General features: G+C 56.5%; 2 protein-coding genes across 5 annotated transcripts; one reads left to right on the forward strand and one right to left on the reverse strand.

Moving 5' to 3' along the window:
* Nucleotides 1-680: 680 nt before the first annotated feature.
* PODNL1 (podocan like 1) lies at nt 681-5799 on the forward strand. Of its 3 annotated transcripts, none has more exons than XM_025983522.2 (10): nt 681-889; nt 1052-1276; nt 1815-1908; nt 2202-2266; nt 2385-2494; nt 2800-2956; nt 3223-3338; nt 3763-4420; nt 5043-5191; nt 5340-5799. In XM_025983522.2, the coding sequence occupies exons 1-10, from the start codon at nt 887-889 to the stop codon at nt 5488-5490; spliced, it is 1728 nt and encodes a 575-aa protein (XP_025839307.1). In that variant the 5' UTR covers nt 681-886; the 3' UTR covers nt 5491-5799. The 3 variants fall into 3 exon arrangements, with proteins under 3 accessions (XP_025839307.1, XP_072577548.1, XP_072577547.1); XM_072721447.1 differs by having other exon boundaries at nt 2887-2956; XM_072721446.1 differs by having other exon boundaries at nt 2403-2494.
* Nucleotides 5800-6216: 417 nt separating this feature from the next.
* On the reverse strand, nt 6217-23367 carry CC2D1A (coiled-coil and C2 domain containing 1A). Of its 2 annotated transcripts, none has more exons than XM_025983462.2 (29): nt 23081-23367; nt 21436-21571; nt 19541-19656; nt 19381-19446; nt 18979-19113; nt 18646-18880; nt 14246-14370; nt 13857-13929; nt 13645-13716; nt 13405-13535; nt 13253-13325; nt 12428-12561; nt 11964-12075; nt 11709-11881; nt 10869-10991; nt 10724-10782; nt 10516-10632; nt 9210-9283; nt 9077-9135; nt 8909-8960; nt 8679-8778; nt 8500-8590; nt 8051-8188; nt 7890-7954; nt 7302-7365; nt 7079-7205; nt 6929-7005; nt 6797-6844; nt 6217-6721 (listed from the first exon to the last, which is right to left on the reverse strand). In XM_025983462.2, the coding sequence occupies exons 1-29, from the start codon at nt 23138-23140 to the stop codon at nt 6701-6703; spliced, it is 2856 nt and encodes a 951-aa protein (XP_025839247.1). In that variant the 5' UTR covers nt 23141-23367; the 3' UTR covers nt 6217-6700. The 2 variants fall into 2 exon arrangements, with proteins under 2 accessions (XP_025839247.1, XP_025839248.1); XM_025983463.2 differs by having other exon boundaries at nt 7890-7951; nt 23081-23358.
* Between the last annotated feature and the right edge of the window lie 66 nt (nt 23368-23433).

Below are 23433 nucleotides of genomic sequence, written 5' to 3' on the forward strand. Positions count from 1 at the left end.
TCTGCCTGAATACACCTTGCTGGCACGTAGGACCTGGGGCAAAGGTCGGCCTCTTCTCTCTCCACTGCTGCTCTGGTGTAGAGGGCGTGAATGGAATGTGTAGGGCGCTGTCCTGCCCATCTCATCTGTGATATCTCATTGAATCCTTACACTGCTCCTGGGAGGTGCGACAACCACTTCCCCGCTTTGCAGAGTGGGGAACTAAGGCCCAGGGAGGTGGGAGAGTGCAGGTTCAAGCCCAGGCAGGCTGGCGCTGAGTGCATCTCCCTAACCACCGGGCTGGTGCCTCAATACGTGTAATTTCCTTTCAGGCGGCGGCTGTGGCCATTCAGGGAGGCAGAGGAGGGGCCCAAATGGCAGACCTGGCTGAGAGCCCCCAGGCTGGCATCTGGGCTGGCGGGCTGAGCCTAGGCCTGCCCTGACCCCTGGCTCCCGGGCCGGTTCCTTGGGGACCCTCCTGTGGCCTGAAGCATCCTCCACTCCTCTGCCCCCACCCCTATTTCTGTGGTTGGCCCAAATACCAGACAGGGCGAATCTTAGCTTTCCCCCAAGCATTCCATCCTCCTGTGGCCCGGCCCAGGCTGGCCGAGGTTACGCAAACAGAGCTGGGGTGGTTGGTGGGGGTGGGACCGAGGGGACGGGCTGGCCTGTCCTCACCACCCCATCCGGCGGACCCGCCCACCGTCCCCAGGGCGGGGAAGGGGGTGGGCCTGCTAGTTCTCCACCACCCCCGGCCCCTGGGAGAACAAGCTGGGTGGAGGGTGGCCTGTGCCAAGAGATGGGGGGCGGTGGCAGCCACGGAAAAGGCTCCAGGAGGTGACTGCCTGGTTTCCATTAGGGAGCCCTGGTCGGCATTTCAGGCAAGACGGCAGAGCTGGGGCTGGCTATGGTAAGGTAGGGTGGGGGTGGGAGGGCAGAGCAGGGGAGGGGAGGGAGGGGAGCCTGTCTGCTCCCTCTACCACCCCCACCCCATGCGGGGATGCTCCCGTCACCATGGTGACCTGGTGCCTGGCCTGGGGACACCCTGACCCATCAGCCCCTCTATTTGCAGCGGCTGAGCCTGCTGCTGCTGCTCCTGCTGCTGCCCGGCCCCCCACCCACGCCCGGCATGGAGGACGCCGCCTTCCCCCACCTGGGGGAGAGCTCGCAGCCCCCGCCCCCGGCCTGCCCGCTGCGCTGCTCCTGCCCCCGGGCAGACACGGTGGACTGCAATGGCCTGGACCTGCAGGTGTTCCCAGACAACATTACCAGGGCAGCTCAGCACCTCTCCCTGCAGGTGGGGTGGTGGCAGGGTGAGCATGCAAAGTGCTGGGGTTGAGGCTGATGGGGTCCGTGTGTAGGAATGAGGTGTCGGGTATGCAGGTCTTGGCAAGGGTGGAAGCTGGCCTTGAGGAGAGCGTTGGGGTCTATGTGTTAGGGGCAAGAGGAGGTGGGGGTACAGGTGTTGGAATTAGGAGTGTTTGGAGGTGTTAGAAGTCAATGTCTTGGCAGTTACAGGGATTTTTGGAGTCAGAGTGATGGAGCATTTGGGTCATTTTGGGGGTGATGGGATATCAGATGTCAATGTCTTTTTGGTTATGGGGTTGTTTGGGGTCAGGGTGATGGGTGTCAGGGGTCAATTACAGGGATGGATGGGGTGCTTGGGGGGGCAACATCTCAGTGGTTACAGGGGTTGTTTTAGATGCAGGGTAATGGGGCTTTGGGGATCAAGTGTAGGGGTGAGGGGTATCAAAGCTCACTTAAGGCAATGGGGAGCTGGGAATCAGGGCTCTGGCCACTCCTTGAGGGCTCAGGGGTGTGAATTCCTCCCCCAGAACAACCAGCTCCAGGAGCTCCCCTACAATGAGCTGTCGCGCCTCCGCAGCCTGCGGACCCTCAACCTCCACAATAATCTCATCTCCTCCGAGGGTGAGGGGTGAGGGGACCTCTGGAGGCGGGAGGCCGCCCCTTCCCTCCCCTGCCGGGTCTGTGGGTAGCTCTGCGGTAGTTCCCAGAACTGCCCTTTGCTGAGCAGGACGGAAACTCAGGGCATGGAGGGGGCTGTGGCTTTTGAGGACAGGCAGGGAGGTGGGTAGGAGGGTGCCTGGAGGAGCCTCTGCCCATCCCCAGACAGGAGCCCTGGGGCAACTGGGAGCACAGACTCCCTCACTGCCCCCATCTGGGCCAGGCCTGGGGTCCCCTCACCGCCCGTCCGCTCCCAGGGCTGCCTGATGAGGCCTTCGAGTCCCTCACACAGCTGCAGCACATTTACGTGGCCCACAACAAGGTGAGCATCCCAACGTGCCCCCTGGCTTGGCCGGGGTCACATAGCAGAGTGCAGAGGGGACAGCAGGTGGGGAGGGAGAGGGTGAGGCACCAGGACCAGCGTGGCTGTGCTCCTGCAGCTCTCCGTGGCTCCCCAGTTTCTGCCCCGCTCCCTCCGAGTCGCAGACCTGGCTGCCAACCAAGTGACAGAGATCTTCCCGCTTACCTTTGGGGAGAAGCCTGCACTCAGGTAGCCCCCTGGCCCAGCCCAGTCCTCTCAGACCTCAGATACGCCTTGGCCGCTCCCTAACCTTGGAAGTCTGAGGGGTTGATGAACCTGCCCTGGGGGGCGGGGGGCCAAGGCGGCAGAGCCCTACCCTGGGGGTGTCTGAGGCAGGAAACCCTGGATGCTCTGTCTGGAGAAGTCCAGACAGAGGCAGCGTGTGCACACACGCATGTGGGCACACTCAAGGCAGATCTGGGGTGCCGGGTAGGAATGAGGGGTCGGTGGGAAGGCCAGGGGCAGGCTGGTGGCTGGAGCCTGGCTCCCCTCAGGTCCGTGTACCTCCACAACAACCAGCTGAGCAACGCCGGACTGCCACCGGACGCCTTCCACGGCTCTGAAGCTGTGGCCACCCTCAGCCTCTCCAGCAACCGGCTCAGCTACTTGCCTCCCAGTCTGCCGCCCTCACTGGAGCGGCTCCACCTGCAGGTACCTCCTCTCCTTCACCTTGCCATCCCCATGTTCCTGCTCCCCGGGGCCCCTTCACCTCTCTCCTGGGGAAGCCCTCCGCTTCCTCCTTCCAGTAGTCAGAAGTAGCTTCGGGTCTTGTCTGTTGGTGTGGGTCATTCACAAGTGCTGTCTGAACAGCCTTGCTAAAGCGAGCTCCTTGGCACTCCCTTACTCAAGAGCCTTCCATAGCTCCCTGCTGCCCTCTCTCCCTGACCCCCAAGTCTCCTTCTGTCTTCCCTTCCCAGGACAACCTCATCTCCAAGGTGCCCCGGGGAGCCCTGAGCCGCCAGACCCACCTCCGTGAACTCTACCTCCAGCACAACCAGCTGACAGACAGCGGCCTGGATGCCACCACCTTCAGGTGGGGCCTGGGACATGGTAGGACAGGGGTGCAGCCTCGTGCTGGCAGGAGGGGTTAAGGTCCAGAGCCTGGGCACCCCAACCCTCTGCCCCCCTCTGGTGTAGGACTCCCAAACCGAGGCCTCCTTTGGTGAGCACCTGCCATGCGCCAGGCTCAGCCAAGCACCCAGCAGCCATCCTTGCTCCCGACTACTCTGTGCCTCAGTTTTAAATCCAAACGTCATCAACCCCACATGCCACTCTTGGACGGCGAACGCTGTCCTGCACCTCCCCATCCAGCCCTCAGGCCGGATCTGCCCTGACCTGTCAACTCTTCCCGGCCCAGGCTGGGGTCTCCAGCTGTCAGGACCACTCCTCAAGCCCCACCCCCAGCCCCGCAGGCCCCACCCTGGGCGCGCAGCCGACGGGGTCCTCTCTCCCGCCAGCAAGCTCCACCACCTCGAGTACCTGGACCTGTCCCACAACCAGCTGGCCTCCGTGCCCGCCGGGCTGCCCCGCACTCTGGCCGTGCTGCACCTGGGCCGCAACCGCATCCGGTGGGTGGAGGCGGCCCGGCTGCGTGGGGCGCGGGGCCTGCGCTACCTGCTGCTGCAGCACAACCAGCTGGGGGCGGAGGGGCTGCCGGCCGGGGCGCTGCGGCCGCTGCGGGGCCTGCACACGCTGCACCTCTATGGCAACGGGCTGCACCGCGTGCCCCCCGCGCTGCCCCGCCGCCTGCGGGCCCTGGTGCTGCCGCACAACCACGTGACCACGCTGGGGGCCCGTGACCTGGCCGGCCTCCGGGGCCTGGCCGAGCTCAACCTGGCCTACAACCGGCTGGTCAGCGCCCGTGTGCACCGCCGGGCCTTCCGCCCGCTGCGTGCCCTGCGCAGCCTCGACCTGGCTGGCAACCAGCTGACCCGGCTGCCTGGCGGCCTGCCCGGCAGCCTGCGCACCCTGCGGCTACAGCGCAACCAGCTGCGGGCCCTCGAGCCGGAGCTGCTGGCCGGCCTGGACCAGCTGCGGGAGCTCAGCCTGGCGCACAACCGGCTCCGGATCGGAGACATCGGGCCTGGCACCTGGCATGAATTGCAGGCCCTCCAGGTCAGGGACGGGCTGGGTGGTCGCACTGTCCCCAGACAGTCCCCCCAAACCTTGTGCCTCTCGGTATCTGCGTCCGAGGCCCCGAGATGCCCCAAAGGGAGCCCAGCTGATGGGCCTGGGATTGGAGGAGAGACCCTCCAGGCCTTTGGCTATGCTGTCCCTCCCCCCTGGTCCTCAGCAACCACCGTCCACCTTCCCAGCAAACACAGTGCCTCTAGCTCCTCCGGAACACTCTGGATTCCACAGAGTTTAGAGCATCGGTGGGTGCCAGGTGCCATTCTCGGCACTGCAGATGCCACCAGGGACAGAACAACACAGACATACTAGTTAGGGAGAAAGCAGTCAATGACCATCATAAATAAACTGTTGGAAGGGCATGAGGTGAGGGAAGCACCACCTTTGTGAATGATCGACTCAACCTGTCCCGCCTCCCAGCACCTAGGTCACGGCCTGCCCCAGAGGCACCTTGGCATACTTCTATCAGGGGGAGGAATTTGGCGGTTGTGGAGGGGCAGAAGGCCCAGGCTGGCATGGCATGCCCAGGAAGAGAGGTTTGGGCCCTGCTGAGTGGATTGCTCGAGGCCTGGGGCCACCATGGCACCATCTCTGCCCTTCTGCCCAGGTGCTCGACCTCAGCCACAACGAGCTATCCTTTGTGCCCCCTGACCTGCCTGAGGCACTGGAGGAGCTGCACCTGCAGGGCAACCGCATCGGCCACGTGGGCTCTGAAGCCTTCCTCAGCACGCCCCGCCTACGTGCCCTCTTCCTCAGGTGTGCCAGGGCAGTGGGGTAGGGTGGGTCCAGGTGTGGGGCGGGGTGCCCCTGGAGGGCTGCGGTGAACCCAAGCAGGTCTGGGTGGGTCAGGATGGTCATGACCCCCTCCCTTTGCACCCACTCTCGTGCCCGCCTCTTGGTCCAGGGCAAATAGGCTTCACATGACCAGCATTGCACCTGAGGCCTTCCTGGGCCTCCTGCACCTGCGTGTGGTGGATACGGCGGGGAACCCTGAACAGGTCCTGGTCCGGCTGCCACCCACCACTCCACGTCGGCCACGGGCAGGGGGCCCCTGAGCCCCAGAGGAACCTAGCAGTGCAGCCCAGACTTCTGGGGTTCTGCTGGGCCGTGGACTGAAGAGACAGTGCCCACCTGGGGCCTCGACCGGGCTCTCTCAGGCCTTTGAGGGCTGGGCTGCCTGACCCGTGGCGGCCAGGAAGCTGGGGCAAGAGCACCGCCTCCACACACAGGGCGTCCTGGGAGAGGCTGAAGTGCGCAGCTTGCACACCAGGCACACAGACAACGCCAACCCTGCCGCATACATGCCCTGCTCCCCCTACAGGTGGAGACAGCAACAATAAAGCCTAACTTTCAAGTGCTCACCACCCACCAGGTGCCCTTCACCTTGCAGGAGGGGCTCTCACCATCCCTGCATCCAACTGAGGAAAGGGAGGAGGCTGTGGGAGGCTGAGGGTCAGGCCACTTGGCCCCATAGCCAGCGAGCAGCAGGGCTGGCTCTTAGGGTTACCAGGAACCACCATGTAAAGCCTGACCACATTCGTAAACCCAGACATGCCCAAGGCCACCAGCTACAAAAACACTGGGCACATCAGATGCCCTGAAGCAGGCCATGGGCCCTCACACACATCCCTGCACAAGCGTGAGAAGCAGACACATCTTTCACAGGCACGCTTCCCCCCACAGCCTGCCCCTCTTGCAGACACCTTGCCAACAACCCCCAGGGGGACTGTGGGGGAGACCCAGCTAGTCACAGAGGGAAGGAGCAAGAAGCAAACACAGGACAGAGTGAGCCAGGCGTGGCCCTGGCTGTTTATTCCCTGTGTCAGCCCTGGGGAGCCAGCTGGGCTCTGGCTGACCTCAGCGGCTTCTTTGGGGTGTGGGTGGGCTTCTGGGTTAAGGCTGGGGAGGGACAGGAGATAAAGTGCTTGCAGGGGCCCTTGGGGCTTGGTCCTAGCTGCCCCCCCACCTCCAGGGCAGACCAGGGGCCCGACACCCCAGGCTGTGCAAACGGGACTGTCCAGGGCCCACCCAGCCAGGCCTGGGCAAGGGGCACAAGCTGGCTGGTGTTTCTATCCCCAGTGCCCCCTGCCAGGGAGGCTGTGGCCTGGTTAAGGGGGGACCCAGTGGGGGTTGTGTCCATCTGGAGCCGACTGTCCGCTGATTGTCTGCTTATCTGGTCCTCGGCTGTGGCTTTGTCAGCTCCTCCCAGTGCCAGGGCCTTGGGGCTACTCCCCGCTCTCCAGGGGTGCCCGCCTGGTTGGCCCCTCACCTGCGGAGCCGCTGCAGCTGAAGGGGAGGCCACGGGGGTCAGGGTGGTGCTCACGGCCACAGCCACACTCCCCCCATACCCTAGCCACTTACCTCACTCTCCACCAGGTTCCGCCTGTAGAGTGCCTCCTTTGCGGCCTCCTAGGGGCCAAGAGGGGATCAGCGGGCTGCAGCCCCCAGCAGCCCCACCCCTCCCAGCGCCCACCTGGCCCTCACTCCGCTCACCCTGCTGCCATCATTGCCCAGGCGCCGGGCGGCCTCTGTGTAGAACTGCAGCTGACGCTCCAGCTGGGCTGCGTACTCTGTGGGGAGGATGGGGTCAGGATGGGGACTGCTGCCCTGCCCTTCCATCCCCGACCTGTCCCAAGACCCTACCCCTCCGGATGCCCGGGCCCCCCTGCTCCAGCTGCGCCCGCTGCCACTGGCTGCGTTGCAGGATGTCTTGGTACTGTTGGGCCACTTCCGGGGGCACTGGCCGCCGTGCCTGCCTCAGGGCCAGGATCTGCGGGGGTGCAAAGTAGGGCACTGTGAGGGCCCCACCTGGGGCCTACGGAACCCCCAATCCTGCCCCACCAAGTCCACCAAAGCAGGCACCCACCTTCCGCTCCAGACGTTCTTGATCAAAGGCCAGCACACTGAGGCTATGCAAAGGCCGTGTTGATCTATGGAGTTGGGAGAAGGATGAGAAGCAGCAAGGACCTTCCCAGCCCTGACCGCTGGGCACTGGGGAATGGCAGGAGACAAGCCAGGCCCACCATGCTGCTGGGCCCGCGACCTGGTGGGGATGATGGCTGTACACTAAGGCAACTGCCGTGCCAGGTGCTCGGGGAAGGCTTCCTAGAGGCCACGGCCAAGTTGGAAGTCAGCGTTGGGAGGAGAGTGGGGGGCCAAGTGGGTAAGGGAGTTCAGGGCAAGATCACAGAAAAGCCCAGAAGCCAGTAAAAACTAGGTGTAGGTAACCATGAAGAAACAGGAGGAAGTGGGGAGAGAGAAACTACTGGACATATTGATGATATCATAAACGATCTTAAAAATCAAGCCGAGGAGTTCAAACTGGATGTTTCAGGAGCAAGGAGGCAGGCCACGTTTTGGAACCAGGGAGAGACACACTAAAATCTGTGCCCGATGAGAGACTGAGACGGGAAGAAGGGGCTTCTCTCCAGCATGGCTGGCACCAGCCACCTACCTGTTCCCTGGCTCCCTCGCAGGGGCAGGTGCGGGAGGGGCCTTCCCTTTGGGCCCAGCAACCTGCTTCGGGGGGACAGATCCAGTGTTGTGATTCCCGCCCCCCCGCCCCCCCTGAACTTAGCCTCCCTCTCTGGAGTTGCGGATGGGCAGGAGTCTCACTGTGGGTGCTGCTGCTGGCACAGGGTCGATGACCAGCCACCTCTCGGTTGTGGTTTCCAACTGCTGTGCCGTCAGTGGCTCCCGAATTCGAACCATCACCTCCAGTCGCCCCCCTGTGGGCCTGCGACCATCCAGGACCTGGGTGGGAACGAGGGGAGGCTCCTGAGAAGCAGGCAGTGCCTGGAAGCCCAGGGTTGGGATCAGGGGAGAACCAGGGCAACTTCCAAAATAAAAGCCCCTGGGTATGGCTGAGATACCAAGTGGTCAAAATGGGAGCGGGGTGCTGGGAATACTCAGGGTTGGGTAGTAGGGAGGTATGGGACCCCTGGGGGATGGGCTGGGTCAGCAGAGGAGACCCCAGGAGGTCCAGGGCCTGTAGAAATCATCTGAGTGTTGTTAACAAGTGACACAGCCACAGCAGAGTCTCCAGACAAATGTCTACATCGCACCTCAAGGATCTCCCGGACCTCGCATGCTGTCTCCAGGGCGTCCAGCTTCAGCTGGGCTGTGCCCAGTACCCGATCTGTCTTGAACAGCCCCCTGTGTGTGCGAGGGGGACAGGATGGTTAGCCCAGGGCAGCTTCCCCTCTCCCAGAACCCACCCACACCACCTGCACCCCCAGCTCACCCCTTGTGAACCACTTCAAATTTGATGCCTTTGGTCTGGATGGCCCTTCGGAAGCCACGGTGGCTGCGATTGATGCAGAGTTTGAATTGCTCCTTGAACTCTACTCGGGAAATGAGGACAGGGCGGGTGAAGAGGAAAGAGGGAGGGGTCAGGCCCTGGTCTCATGTTCTCTCCGCATGGGGCTGGGGTGCCTCCCACCTCGGCTCAGCCCTCAGCTCAGCTCAGCTCACCGGGGGAGTCTGTGTTCTTAATCACGCTGGTCTTGTCTTTCTGAGCTTCTTCCTGCAGCCAAATAGGAGGCAGGGAAACTCAGGGGCTGGGGCCTCCCTTTGGACCCCTGCCCACCCATTCCCAGCCCGGAGGGGTTTCGGCCCGCCCCTCCCCGCTGATCCACGTACCACATTGGGATAGGGAAAGTCAAACCGAACAAAGACATCCAGGTCGCTGGGAGACAGCCCTGTGCGCAAACAAGGGTCAGAGCTGGGCAGAGAGGCAACCCCGCGGCCCTGACCCCAGCCTGCCACCCCTCACCTGGGGGCGTGGGCAAGTTGATGCCCTTCACGATGAACAGGAGCATGTCGTTGCTGCTGAGGTCAGGAAAGATCCTTCGGGGAGGGCAGGTGGGGAGACAGAGGCACATCAGCCACAAAGCCTGCCCGCCTGCTTTTCCCTTGGCGGGTCCAGAACAAACCCGGTGCCGGCCTTTGCAGTTTATCAGGCCCTGGGCTCCACTTTTAGAATCAGAACTAGAGTTCTTTGTCCAATTCTGCCAATGGTTTATATTTGAGACTTTTCAGTCTGCACCATCTATCTGGGACCCACTTTGGGTCAGCCGGTGGCCTCCCTGCTGGGGGAGCTTTCCTTCATTTGAAATTTCTGGAGTCCCTAATATTCGTCATCCCCTGCCTCAGCTGCTAGGGGGCCTTCCTTATTCTCTTCATCTGGCATTTCTTGAGCACCGACCATGTACCAGCCAGTGACTGCCCTAGCTGCTGGAGGACTTTCCATTCATTTACCGCTATTTCTGGAGCCCCTACTATGTATCTGTTGGTGCCCTCGCTACTGGGGATGTGGAAGTAAGTGAGACAGACCCAAACCCTGCGCTCATGGAGCCCAAGGTAGCTGAGTGAAGAGAGGACCAGTGAATATACAAATAGAGAAGCAAAGCAATCCCACAGAGAATTAAATAGGGGAGAGGGTGGAGTATGCTCAGGAGGGGCCGCTACAGACAGGGCGGTCAAGGAGGGCCTCTCAGGGGAGGTGACATCATAGGTGATTTGGATGCCAGGAAGGCACTGCTACGTGGAAACCTGGAGAAGAGGGTCTGGGCAGAGGAAACAGCTGGTGCAAAGGCCCTGAGTAGGATACATGGTTGGTCCATCTGAGGGACCAAAAAGAGGCCTGTGTGGCAGAAGGCTGGCAAAGTGGGGACAGTGGGTGGAGACGAGGTGATGGGGAGCTGTGGTGAGGGGTGTGGGTTATCCCAGGTTACTGCAGTGGCTGCAACTAATCCCATCTATAAATGGGAAAAATGACCCCAACTGCCCAGGGAGACTAGACAGGAGCAGGACCAGCAACGATCATGAGGGCTCACCCAGGCCCTGGGACAAGGCACATCTCAGCACTCGCTAGATCTTCCCCAGTTCCCAGCGTGTCACTGTCAATATCCCATCACCATCCTTCCCTTGCACCACATGTCTGCCCCAGGACCCTTGCATATACCATGCTTTCACCACCCAACCAACCTTTCCCCCAGAGGCAAGTCCTCCACTGGCTTCTGGGGAGGGCAAACCCCTCTCCAAAGGGGCGTGTGGGCCAAGGGGCATCAGGGCCTTACTTGATGACACTGAAGGTTCTCTGCTCAAAGCGGGCAGTGGGCGTGGGGAGACCCCGGGCAAATGCCTGCTTCAGAATCTCCATGCTTCGCTTACAGTCCTCTGCCAGCTTCTCAAATCTGCCACCAAGAGAGCCCTGCTCAGGTCCCTAGGCCCAGGGGTGGCTTAGGGGTGCAAACATCTGGCAGAGGTGGGGAGAGGGGCACTTACTTGCTGGTTTCAGCGATGTTGCCCAGGTGAGTGAACTGGTTAGAGTGGTTCAGGCACATCTGGAGAGCAGAAGATAGTGAGGGGAGGGTTGGGGGGCTGTGACCCTGAGGGAAGCCCACTGATCCGGGCCAGGGGCCTGCCTCACCTCGTGCTGCTGCCTAATGAGTTTGGTGAGTTCGCCGTAGCGCCGGGCGGACTCCTGAGACAAACCTGGGCCGGGCCGCTGGACCAGAGAGAAGTCATCCTTGTTGACAGGGGCAGGGGGCACCTGGGGAAGACGAGGCTCATGGGCAGGGGCCCGTTGGCCAGCAACGAACAGCCCACCCGTGGAAATGTCAACCCTCCTTGGAGAGGCCTTCCTGGACTACTGTTTTGCCCCTGTCCTGGTCTCCCTTCTTCCCCAAGATGAAAAGTAGTGCTCAGAGAAAAGGGGAGGATCCATCTGAAAGTGGCAGCATCTTCTAACTCTTTTGCCCAAATGTGATCCTTACCCTCCCTTCCCTAGCAATGGAGTTATGGCTAGGGACAGAGACAAGAGACGTCATGTCCCAGCATCCCTTGCAGCTAGGTACAGCCGTGTGATTCAGCTCTGGCCAGTGGAAGGCGAGCACAAGTAATGGCACACCGTGTCGCTTCCTTTAAAGGAAACTGCTTGCCTTGCCCTTTCTTTCCCTCACCGCTTCCCATGGACTGAATGCAGACAGGGCGCCAACCCACTCCAACCATGTGGACAAAGGTGACCTCTGCAGGTGTGGCAGAGAGACATCAAGGAAGGAACCTGGACCCTGGGTGGCTTTGTCTTTCGGAGACTGGCCAGGACATTACATGCAAGAAATATAAATGTTGTTTTTTAGCCACTGTTTTAGGGAGACCTATTTGTTAGAGTAGCTTAACCTGGACGCTAACATACTGCCAGTCACATGGCCAAGTGGCCGGAGCCCAGTGGGTGGGTGCCTGGGAAAGTGAGCAGGCCTAGAGAGTTCACCTTGGCGATGTCCACAGGCAGCCCGTTGCGTGAGGCCTCCAGCATGGGCTCCAGCCCCTTGGCCTGGCGCAGGTGCATTTTGGCACCTTCTACGTCATTCTTCTGCTTGGCTCGCAGGGCAGCCTGCAGGAGCTGCTTCTTGCGGCCCTCCAGGAAGGCCAGTTGCTGCTGGGCTGTGAGTAAACAGGGGTGTTGATGGGTGCTGCTCAGCCCATAGCCAGGCAATGAGCAGCCAGGGAAGGGAGGCATACCTACCTCTGGTGGATGTGGCCTTGGGGGCTGTTTTGGCTGCTGAAGTAGAGCCTGATTGTGGTGCCCTTGAGGGTGGGGCCTTGGGCTGGGCCGTGGGGGCCGGAGAGCTGGTGGGCTGCCGAGGGATGGAGAGGAAGTTAGAGCTCTCCTAGTGCCTGCAGAGGTTCCACTCCCCAAAGTGTCAGGGTCTGATGCTGACAACAGGGACTGTCTTAGTTTCTGTTTCCTCAGCACTGAACACAACGTAAGGCCCCATTCTTGTAGACTGCAACAGCCCTGGGAGACAGAGACTGTCACCATGCCCACTTTCCAGATGAGGAGACAGGATCAGAGAGCAAAATGACTTGCCCGTGGCCACATGGCCAGGAAGAGGCAGGGCTGGGAGTAAGGCCAGTTCTCACCAGGCTGTCAGGGCTTGGCTTTGCTGCCACTCCCCTGCCTCACCCCAAGACCCCAGCCCTTCACACCTTCTTAGGTTCCTCATCCTCTTCATCCTCCGGGCCTTCATCCTGGTTGGCCAGCTTCATGGCAGTTTCCAGGACCCCCACCAGGTTCTGCTGGGTGGGCTCAGTGGCCTCCAGGCCCTGGATGGGGGGAAAGCCTGGGCGGCCAGTCAGGGCCCAGTCAGGAGGGAGAGACCCATGCCATAATGATGGAGACGTGGGTTCCTCCCCCTCCTAAGGAGCCTCTGGGCTTTGGATATACTTTGAATCCAGGAAGGCGCTGCCTGCTGGTTCTGTGTGGACATCAGATCATTCTAACTCCCTCTTGCCTCTTGGTATGTCTCACCTGACCCTGGGGCCTTGACCAGACTCCAAAGTCAAGCACTAGATAAGGTAAGGTACTGGGCACAAGACCTGGTCACAGGCCTGGGGGGATTCCTAGGGGACCAGGGTGCTGAGAGATAACTGCTTTCATGGGAGGGGACACACAGGCAGCTCTGAGAGCCCAAAGGAGAACCCCAACCCATGGGGAGATTGAGGGGAGGCTGAGTAGGTATGTGCAAAGCTGAGAGCTGATGACTAGGAGACAGTGAGTTGAACAAAGAAGGGATCAGATGACGGTGGGCTGATGAATAGTTCTCCAAATAAACTGCCCTGATTTTTAGCATCTGCCAATTTCCATGGTACAAACAGTCCTATTGTGACCCAACTTTAAGCTGCCAATTGTCTGACAAGTCTGCAGAATTCCTGAATGCACAGCAAACAGCTTCCTGGGCCTGTGCAATCAGAAGGAATAGCAGCTGCAAAGGCTCAGAGGCCAGAGGGCTAGGGGTAGGGGGCAGTGCCTACCTGGGGGCACTGGCAGCTCGCTCACATCTACTGCTCGGCCAGCCTTGTGGGCTCGGATGGCATCTTGGTATTGCTGCAACAGACACAGTATTAGGGCTACCTGGGCCAGGTCACCAGGTGCGGTCCACATGCCCATTAGGTCCCCCACATACCTTGACAATGCGCTCATGCATGCGAGCCTTCCGCTGATCCCCTTTGGTCTTGGCCTGGGCTGCAGCCACATGGTATCGCTCCATCCGCTGCTCCAATGCCTCCAGGAGAGTCCGCGGAGGTGGGGGAACCTCTGGGGCAGACGGGGGGGTGACGGGGAGCATAGGGGCGGGTTAAGAGTCTCAGGAAGGAGAGACTGTCTTGCCCTTGCCTGCCTACCACACAGGGTTCCAAGAGCTTACCTGGCGTGGAGGGCACCGTGGTGGGAGTCAGAGGCTGTGGCGGTGGTGATGGTGGGTCTGGGGTCAGCTGGTCTGAGGGCAGAGATCCAGTCCAATGAGGGGCTGGCCTGAGCACCCCTCACCCTAGGCTGATGTGGCCTGAGGGGGTTCCCAGGCGACCAATGAGAGAGGCAGCATCAAATCCTGAAGGGTGAGCTGGGTAGGGTTCTCACCAGGGGGAGGTGGCAGGCGGGACAGGTCCACGGGCTCCCCCCGGCTCAGGGCCTCCAAGACAGCATCGAAGCTCTGTGAGAAGGAAGATCGGGGAAGAGGCTGCAGCTGGGGCCAGGACCCTGTGGGGAGCCTCTGTACCCTGCCATTTGACAGAGGTCCCCTAGCTCCCATTCCTCTGCACCATCTTCTTGAAGTCTCTTCCAAGATTTATGCCCATTTCACAGAGAGGGTAAACTGGGGCTTTCAGAGGTACAGCAAACAACTCTAGAGTGACTAGGGGCCAGGATTGAATCTGGGTCTGACTGCAGAGCTCCTGCTCTTTGCTGCCACACAAAGTCGGAAGCATCCTGCCTTTACCCTCTGATCCCATTTGCCCATCTGGACGCACCTTGGCCACACGGAAGTGTCTGGCAGCAGTGGCAGTGTCTCCCTGCTGCTTGGCATGAAGGGCAGCCAACTTGTATTCCCGCTGGCGGCTCTGCAACTGGGCCAGGGCGCCAGGGCTACAGGGACCTGGAAGGGGGAAGAGTGTATGAACCATTTCTTTCTTTCTTTTTTTTAAGATTGTACTTACTTATTTTAGAGGGAAAAAGAGAGGGGAGGGGGTCAGAGGGGGAAAGGAAAGGGACAAGCAGAGTCCATGTTGAGTGCAGAGCACCATGTGGGGCTTGATCTCACAACCCTGAGATCATGACCTGAGCTGAAACCAAGAGTCAGACACTTAACCAACTGAGCCACCTGGGCGCCCCTAAACCAGTTCTATTTAATCCTCACAACGAAGACTGTTCTTTAGGTCCATTGTACAGATGTGAGAACAAGGCTCAGAGGGGATGCCACCTTCCTGAGGTGACCACCTGAGGATGGTGTGGCAGGCATTCCAGCCCAAGACTGGCAGTCTCTGGAGCCGCTGCTATTTGGACCCCAAGAATATTTTGGGAAATTTATATACCCTTATGCATTTCTAAGTTGGCATCTAAAACTTTTTGTCTAGGGGTGCCTAGATGGCTCAGCTGGTTGAGTGTCGGCCTTCGGCTTGGGTCATGATCTTGGGGTCCTGAGATGGAGCCCCCCACATTGGGCTCTCCCTATTCAGTGGGGAGTCTGCTACTCCCTCTGCTTCCACTCTCCCTCCTTGTGCACTCTCTTTCTCTCTGTCAAATAAATAATAAATAAAATCTTTTTAAAAAATAAAAAATAGGGCAGCCCAGGCGGCTCAGCGGTTTAGTGCCGCCTTCAGCCCAGGGTGTAATCCTGGAGACCCTAGATTGAGTCCCACCTTGGGCTCCCTGCATGGAGCCTGCTTCTCCCTCTGCCTGTGTCTCTGCCTCTCTCTCTCTCTCTCTGTCTCTCATGAATAAATAAATAAAATCTTTAAATAAATAAATAAATAAATAAATAAACAAATAAATAAATAAACAAATAAATAAATATAAAAAATAAATAAAATTTTTTGTCTTAAGTTTCAAAAGTTGGCCACACTTGTCATTCCCAGGGCCTTGCAAATATTCACAATCACAAATTAAAGCTATCACATCATCCTTTTAAAATCTAATGTACTTCTATAAATAAATAAATAAGTAAATAAATAAATATAAAATCTAATGTACTTTAACTACCATGGTGATTTGAAACTTACCAATATTCTTTTTTTTTTTTTAAGTAAGCTCAACACCCAATGTGGGACTTGAACTCAGGACCCTAGATCAAGAGTCATATGTTGTATACCAACTAAGCCAGTCAGGTTCCCCCCCCTTTAGTTATTTTTTTTTAATTGTGGCAAAATACATATGAAATTCACCATCTTAACCTTTTCTAAGTACACAGTTCAGAGTTCAGAGAGGCATGCAGTTGACCCATGAACAACATGGGGGTTAAGGGTGCCAACACCCCTCCTACCACATAGTTGAAAATCCACTTTAAAAAATTTTTTTAAAGATTTTATTTATTTATTTATGAGAGATAACAGAGAGAGAGGCAGAGACACAGAGAGGGACAAGCAGGCTCCATGCAGGGAGCCGGATGTGGGACTCAATCCCGGGACTCCAGGAACACACCCTGAGCTGAAGGCAGCCACTCAATCACTGAGCCGCCCAGGCGTCCCTCCACTTTTTTTTTTTTTTTTTTTAAGATTTTATTTATTTGAAAGAAAGAGCAAGAGGGGCACCTGGGTGGCTCAGTTGGTTAAGCATCTGCCTTCAGCTCAGGTTGTGATCCCAGGGTCCTGGGATCAAGCCTGCTTCTCCCTCTCCCTCTGCTGCTCTCCCTGCTTGTGCAACCCCATCTCTGTCAAATAAATAAATAAAATCTTAAAAAAGAGAGGAAGAAAGGGAGAGCACGAGTAGCGTGCTATAGAGGGACAGAGGGACAGAGGGAGGGGGCGAAGCAGACTCGCCACTGAGCAGGGAGCTTGACGCTGTTCAATCCAGGATCCCGGGACTATGACCTGAAACAAAGGCAGACACTTAACCGACTGAGCCACCAATGCGCCCCTCAAAAATCTGACTCTCCCAAAACTTCACTATTACAGCTTACTGTTGAACAGAAGCATTACCAATAATAAAGACAGTTGATCGACACATTTTACGTGTTATGTGCATTACATACCGTGGTGTTCCTATAATAAAGCAAGCTACAGAAAATGATACTAGGAAAACTACAAGAGAAATATAGTGCTCTGGGATTCCCGGGTGGCTCAGCGGTTTGGCTCCTGCCTTCGGCCCAGGGCGTGATCCTGGAGTCCTGGGATCGAGTCCCACGTCGGGCTCCCTGCATGGAGCCTGCTTCTCCCTCTGCCTGTGTCTGCCTCTCTGTGTCTCTCATGAATAAATAAATAAAATCTTAAAAAAAAAAAAAAAGAAAGAAATACAGTGCTCTGCTGTGTTTATTAAAGAAATAGTGACCCGCTCAGTTCAAAGTTGCGTTGTTCAAGGGTCAACCGTATTATGTGGGTGCTTGGAAGCCTTTTCTTGACCACCGTATTGTACATTTGTGTAATCAAAATCCATCCCTGTGGTGTGTTGGCCAAGTGAGGAAACAGTTAAGCTTCTTTTCAGTTTGTTACAGTATCAAATAACACAGTTCAATCAGTTTTCTAGAAAAGCATCTATGTTGAAAGCAATCCGTGCAATTTTTGGCATTAAAAAAAAAACAAAAACAAGTATAATAGATATACCACCCAGTCCACAAACCCTAGAATGGCCTGGAAAGCCACAGGCATTGAACTTTCTCAAACTGACAATTGCACCTATAGCTTTAAGTTTAGGTGTAGGAGTCCATAGGTTGAGGCAAAACACCTTGACATTTGACCGGTTTTATGATGTATCATTGCAAGTCTCTCAGAGCTGAGAAAATGTTCTTCCGGGTTGAATCACTGGTATTAGTAGCATATAATTGAGCAAAGCCTAAATATATCAAGCTTTTGGATGAAGAATTTTTATATGCCAAGAGTAAAATTTTACGAGCGTGCGCCTCTTGCTGAGGCAGTCAGGGATGGGTCCACCCTCTACCAATTAACTCCTGTTATTCATTCATTCTTTTCCCAACCTCCCTGTTTTCTTTTTTATAGCATAAAGAAACCTGCTTCACGCCAACGAACAGATGGGAAGAGGCGGAGTCTTGTCATCACCCGTCTGGGGATTCCTGGAACCCCTGCCAACCTATGTGCCAAAACCCTATCGTGAGAAATGTTTTGGTGATTTCGGTGGAGAATTTCAGGTGATGATTTCCAACAATCCGCCCTGAACGTTGCCAAAACAATAACTTAGAAACCAGTCTGGCTGCAGAAAGATTTAGACCTGATGTTTACTTTCTCAAACGGGCCAGCCTGGTTTTGAGTGTCTCTTTGGTTCGCTTGGGGAGTGTTTGCCCCTGGGGCAGAGCCTGTGTTGATATTCTAGAAGGGACAGGGGCGGGCAGTCCCTTCTCATAGTGGGAGGAAGGCTTACCGGAGAAGGAAAACCTCTTGGGAGGTTGGAAAACCTCCAGCAGGTGAGTGTTAGGAGAGCAGACAGAGAAGCTGAGGGCTTGGAAATTATCCACTGAGAACCCTCTGTCTGAGAATGGTAGCCCCCAAAAGGAGTGAAGCTCTGACACACACTCCAACATTATGTTAAGTGAAAGAAGCAGGACCCAAAGGACAAATAACACGTGGTTCTACTTACACTAAATATCTAGGAGAGGCAAATTCATAGACAGAGGGTGGATGATGGGAGCCAGGGGGTGCGGGAGGGTATGGGGAATTAGCGTTCCATGGGGACAGAGTTTTTCTTTGGGGTGATGAAAAATCTTTGGAAAACAGAGGTGGTGGTTGCACAACACCATTGAATGTGCTACACGCCGCTCAACTGCGCACCGAAAAATGGTTAAAACAGCCAATGTTATGTTACATATATTAGACTACCACATGTACGAAAGAGGCATCGATGAATTCCAGAGGCATGAGGACCCAGGAAGGGAAGACTTGTTAAGAATATCTAACAATCAGGGCACCTGCACGGCTCAGTCGGTTAAGTGTACAACTCCTGATTTCAGCTCAGGTCATGGTCTCTGGGTCATGGGATCGAGCCCCGTGTTGGGCTCTGTGCTCAGAGCAGAGTCTGCTTGAGATTTTCTCTCTCCCTCTCCCTCTGCCCCTCCCCCTGCTCGCAAGGGCTCAATAAATAAATACATAAGTAAATAAATGAAAGAATATCTAATAATCTATGCAGGGTCTGCACCCCCACAAAATGGCCAACCGCTGAATACCATCCCCGCAAATCCCATGTCAGCCTAGCCCTGCCCTTGGCCTACCTGGGGGAAGCTGGGGCTTAGCCAAGCCTATGGATGTGGCTGGAGCAGTGGAAGGAGGGCCTTCGACCGTGACCCTGGGCTCTGGGACTGGTGGGTTTGCAGAGGCTGGCTGGGTAGGTGCCGGAGTGTGGCTGGGTGTGGCTGCTGGGCCTTTCCCCACTGCCACAGGTGGTGGGATGTCCCCTTCATCGATGGTGTTACCCTTCCGGACAGAGGCCAGCAGGTTTTCAAGTGTCTGAGAGAAGGTATGAAAGTGGGTTTTAGAGGAACTTGGAGCTGAGTGCAATGGGCAGTGGTAGGGTCCCAGCACCCTCCCGTCACCTGCCCACTTACCTTAAGGCCCCGGTCGTAGCGCCGCACCTTGGCACCATCTCCAGCTTGCCTAGCACTTTCGATCGCTGTCTGGTAGAGGGCCAGCCTCTCCTGCAAGGTGGCCTCCACGCCTGGGCTGGGGGCTGTGGCTTTAGGCTGCAGGAGGGACCAGGGCATGGTCTGGGTGGTGACCCCACCTGAGCTCTCCCCATGAGCTCCCTTGTCAAGAGCCTCCCACACACCAAGCATGTTGCCTCTGGGTCAGCTGTCCCCATACCCCACCAGGCAGAAGTCATCATCCCCATTCCCGGTGCAGGGAACTGGGTCTCAGAAGTGCCACGTCACTTCCGCAAGGTAACATGGTTGATAGGCAAGGGAGGGCCTCGAACTCTGGACCACGGGGAGCAGGTTGCTGGGCTATACCTGAGCCACAGGAAGGTGGGACTCCACAGTCTTCTGCTCCTCCCCAAGGACCTCGTTTAGTTCTGCCTGCAGGGACACACGGCCACAGGCCACACATGAAGGCCCGCTGGATGGGGTAGCGAAAGCATAGGAAGTCCCCTGCTTTGCCCTGGGTACTCACCAGCAGGTCATCATCAGCCTCTACGTCCTCCTCATCTGTACCCTCATCCTCATCCTCATCTGGATCTCGCATACACAGGCTGGCCATCTTCTCAATGGCCTCCATGGGCAGGGGACCTGGTGGCAGGGAGAGGCCCCAGCTGAACTGGGATCCTTCCAGGGCACCCCACAGCCCTCAGGCCCACCAGGTACAATTCCGCTCCCTGCCGATCCTGCCCGCCTCATCTCTTCCCTATCAAGCCTGACTTCACACCCTGGCTCTGCAGCTTTGTCACTCTGGAGCCCTGGGGAAGTCACTTGACTTCTCTGGGACTCAGTCTTCCCATCTATTAGATGAGGACAACAATTTCTCCCTCACAGGTGGATTGTGAGAACTAAAGATAAATGAAGCTCCCAAACAGCACATGGTCAGCATTTTGTTATTTGACTTATTCTCATGATTTGCATTAGTTATGTTCTACAAAACTGCCATAAACACTGACTTAGCAAATACTGGACCATTGCCAGAGAAAATACAAGGTTAGGGTCCCATGAGCCTCTGGGCACAAAATTTTCATCAACCAGTCATTACATAACCTTGCTCGATGTGAGTTTCTATCTAATGACACATTTTAAAATATAGATTGTTGTTACCACTGAACTCAGCACTGTAAGTCATGTCTGAATGAAGCTCATCGGTTAGGTCTTTTCTCTATAAGACACGTCACTGCTTTCTTGCTCTTAGAGACATGAGACAGCGTTAAGCACTTCACTTGGGGGCCTTTGCGAACAGCCAAATCACCAATAAAAGGCACCAAAAAGAGAACAAATGCAGCCTTACACACAGACTGTGTGGAAAGGACACTTGTTTGCAGTATGCCCCAGGACAAGAAGGCAGAGTGTCATCTTGCTCTATCTCAGCTGGGAATGTGTTTGATGAGTGATCGAACTTTCTGCAGCTCTCTGAATGCCCATCAATAATTGCAAAAGCTGGGATCCCTGGGTGGCGCAGCGGTTTGGCGCCTGCCTTTGGCCCAGGGCGCGATCCTGGAGACCCGGGATCGAATCCCACATCAGGCTCCCAGTGCATGGAGCCTGCTTCTCCCTCTGCCTGTGTCTCTGCCTCTCTCTCTCTCTCTCTGTGACTATCATAAATAAATAAATAAATTAATTAATTAATTAAAAAAAAATAAAAAAGAAAAAAAAAAAAAAAAAAAAAAAAAAATAATTGCAAAAGCTCCCCAAGGACTGATTTTGGTGTTACAAATAAAGTGTAGCCAATAGATGAATTCACAAATATGGAATTTATCAATAATGAGGATCAGCTGAATTAACTGAAAAATATAAAGGTTCCATTTGCCCTCAGAACTCCAGCCCCACTGCCCACTACAGAGTTGCTGTCCCCTGCCACCTCCCCTAGGGGGATTTAGAATATGTTGTGGCCCCTCCCAGAAGCCCTTCCCTGCTTTTCACCTGGCCTTCCTTACTGTCGGTGCCTCTCAAGGGCATCTGGCCCCAGCTCACAGGTCTCTACCATCCTTCTGTGCTTCCCTCGTCCCAGCCCTCATCACAGGACAGCAAGTTGGAGGAAACACTAGACTGTGTGTGAAGTGCTTTACAAATACTAGAAGAGTAACTCCTGTGATTAAGTGTGGTCATTAATCCCATTTTACAGATGGGGAAACCAAGGCCCACACAGATGCTGGGACTCATCTGCTCACAGAACTAGTTAAGTGGCAGAGCTGGGATCTGAACCCTCCTATAGGTCCAGTATTGATCACTTAACCCCTTACCCAGGCTGTTGGTTTCAGGAGGGCAAAGACTTGTCTCTTTTCCTCCTTCTCTCCACAGTCCAGCGCTGAGCCCTGCCCACAGCAGAAGCTCAGAAAGTGTTCAAGGGTGGGTTGAGAGTCTCACCTTTGCCTTTGAGCTTCTCCAGGACTTGGGGTTGGCCCCCAACCAAGGCCAAGAACTCAGCCTCCAGTTCCTCATTGTTAATTCCATCCTCAGGGATCATCAGGCCGTCTGGGGAGAGGTCAACCAGCAGGCCCAGCTGAGGGAATAGCAAGGGTCCAGTCAGACCTCGGAATACACCCCACCTAGCCAGAGGCAGCCAGGAGTTCCCGTAGGAGGAAGGAAACCCAAACCTCCTAAGGAAAGTCACTTTCCCTGGGGAGTGCCAGGAGGCTGGAACGGGCTCAGAATGCAACAGGTGTCCTATGATAGGCCAGGCCCTCTGGCACAGATCAATATGGGGCAAAGTGCAGGCAGAGACCCTGTTCCCCACTCTAAGCCCATACCCAAATGGGCTGTTGACCAAGTTCAGTGGGAAAAGCAGGCCCCACACCCTGCCCAAAACAAAGACACTCTGTACACCTGGGCTTTTCCTTCCAGCATACTCAGCAGAGGGGGCCATGCAGGAAGGCTGCAAGAGCAAACAGAAGCCCAGACACAGAAGCTGAAAGCAGGGTTTTCATTGTGTAACAGACCTGTCTTCCTATCCCATCCCAGTTCATTGACCAATCATGATATGATAATATTATGTTGAACTATACAAAACTGCCTTCTCTGCACATCAAAATGGGCAATTATGTACAGTTCATTTTATTTTTTAATATTTTTAAAGATTTTATTCATTCATTCATTCATTCATTCATTCATGAGAGACACAAAGACAGAGACAGAGGGAGAAGCAGGTTCCTTGCAGGGAGCCCGATGCAGGACTCAATCCCCAGACCAGGATCGTGCCCTGAGCCGAAGGCAGATGCTCAACCACTGAGCCATCCAAGCGTCCCTGTACAGCTCCTTTTAATAGCAATATTGAAGTTACACTTATTGAGTGCTATGTTCTAGCACTTTCCATAAATCATCCCAATGAATTTTCATAACTGTCCTGTGACAGAAGGACTCTTAGGGCCTCCATTTTACAGATGAGGAACCTAAGGTGTGAGAGATGTGAAGCTGAGTGTCCAATGTGCAGAGGCCAGCAGAGAACTCCAGGTCACCCAGACTCTAACACCCTGGCTTCTTCCATCAGAGCCGAGAAAAATCAAACTCTCCAGGTGCCTGGGGCAGGGGTGATTGAGGAGGGAAAGGAGGTCCAGACAGTCGCATGGGCTCATGGCAGCAGCTCTGGATTTGCACTTAGCTCTGGCCAAGCTGTTAATCCCTATGACCTTGGGAAACTGTCTTCACCTCTTTGGGCCTCAGTGTCCTCATCTGTACAGTGGGGATAAAAAGAGTCAGACTTGGCCTGGCTGATGCAAGATTCCACGGGTGTTCAGGCTAGGAGTGCAGTATCCTTATCCTAGGTCCGAGGCCTTCCCCTCCCAAACTGGAGAGGCTGCGGCAACAGGTGGCCCTGAGCCCAGGGCGGGGCGCCAAGAGCTGAGGAGCTGGGGCCAGCAGGCCGCACTTTCGGGGCAGAACCTCATCTGGAGGGCAGGCAAAGGGGTTCACCTGGGGGTGGTGATCAGGTTCCCCTGAGGGGTGGGGCCCTCCTCTAAACCTGTGATAGGGGTGAGCAGGGTTCTCTAGGCGAGGCCGTGGGGTACAGACTCACCTGGCGGGCGGCGGCAGCACCTCGGCCTGGGGGTCCCGGGGGTCCCTTCCTCTTGTGCATCTTCCAGGCTGGATGCCCGGGCCACTGGCCACCTCGCCTGGCCTTGCCCTGCCTCTTCCCCCGGGGCCTCTCCCCGCGCACGCGCACTTCCTGAGCCCAGTGCCCCTCGTTGGCGCCCCGCGACCGCTGACCCCGCGCCCTCGACCCCCGGGGCGGCCGCCCCACTTCCGCCTTGGCCCTCGGGCGCCGCGGCACCGGAGCCCAGCCACTGGAATTGCTGGGCCCGCCGCACTGAAACTACAACTCCCGGCAGGCAGTGCGCGGGCACGCGTGCGCACCAAGGGGCGGTGGGC

This window comes from Vulpes vulpes, chromosome 9 (assembly GCF_048418805.1).
Source record: "Vulpes vulpes isolate BD-2025 chromosome 9, VulVul3, whole genome shotgun sequence".
In the NCBI taxonomy this organism is placed as follows: Eukaryota; Metazoa; Chordata; class Mammalia; order Carnivora; family Canidae; genus Vulpes; species Vulpes vulpes.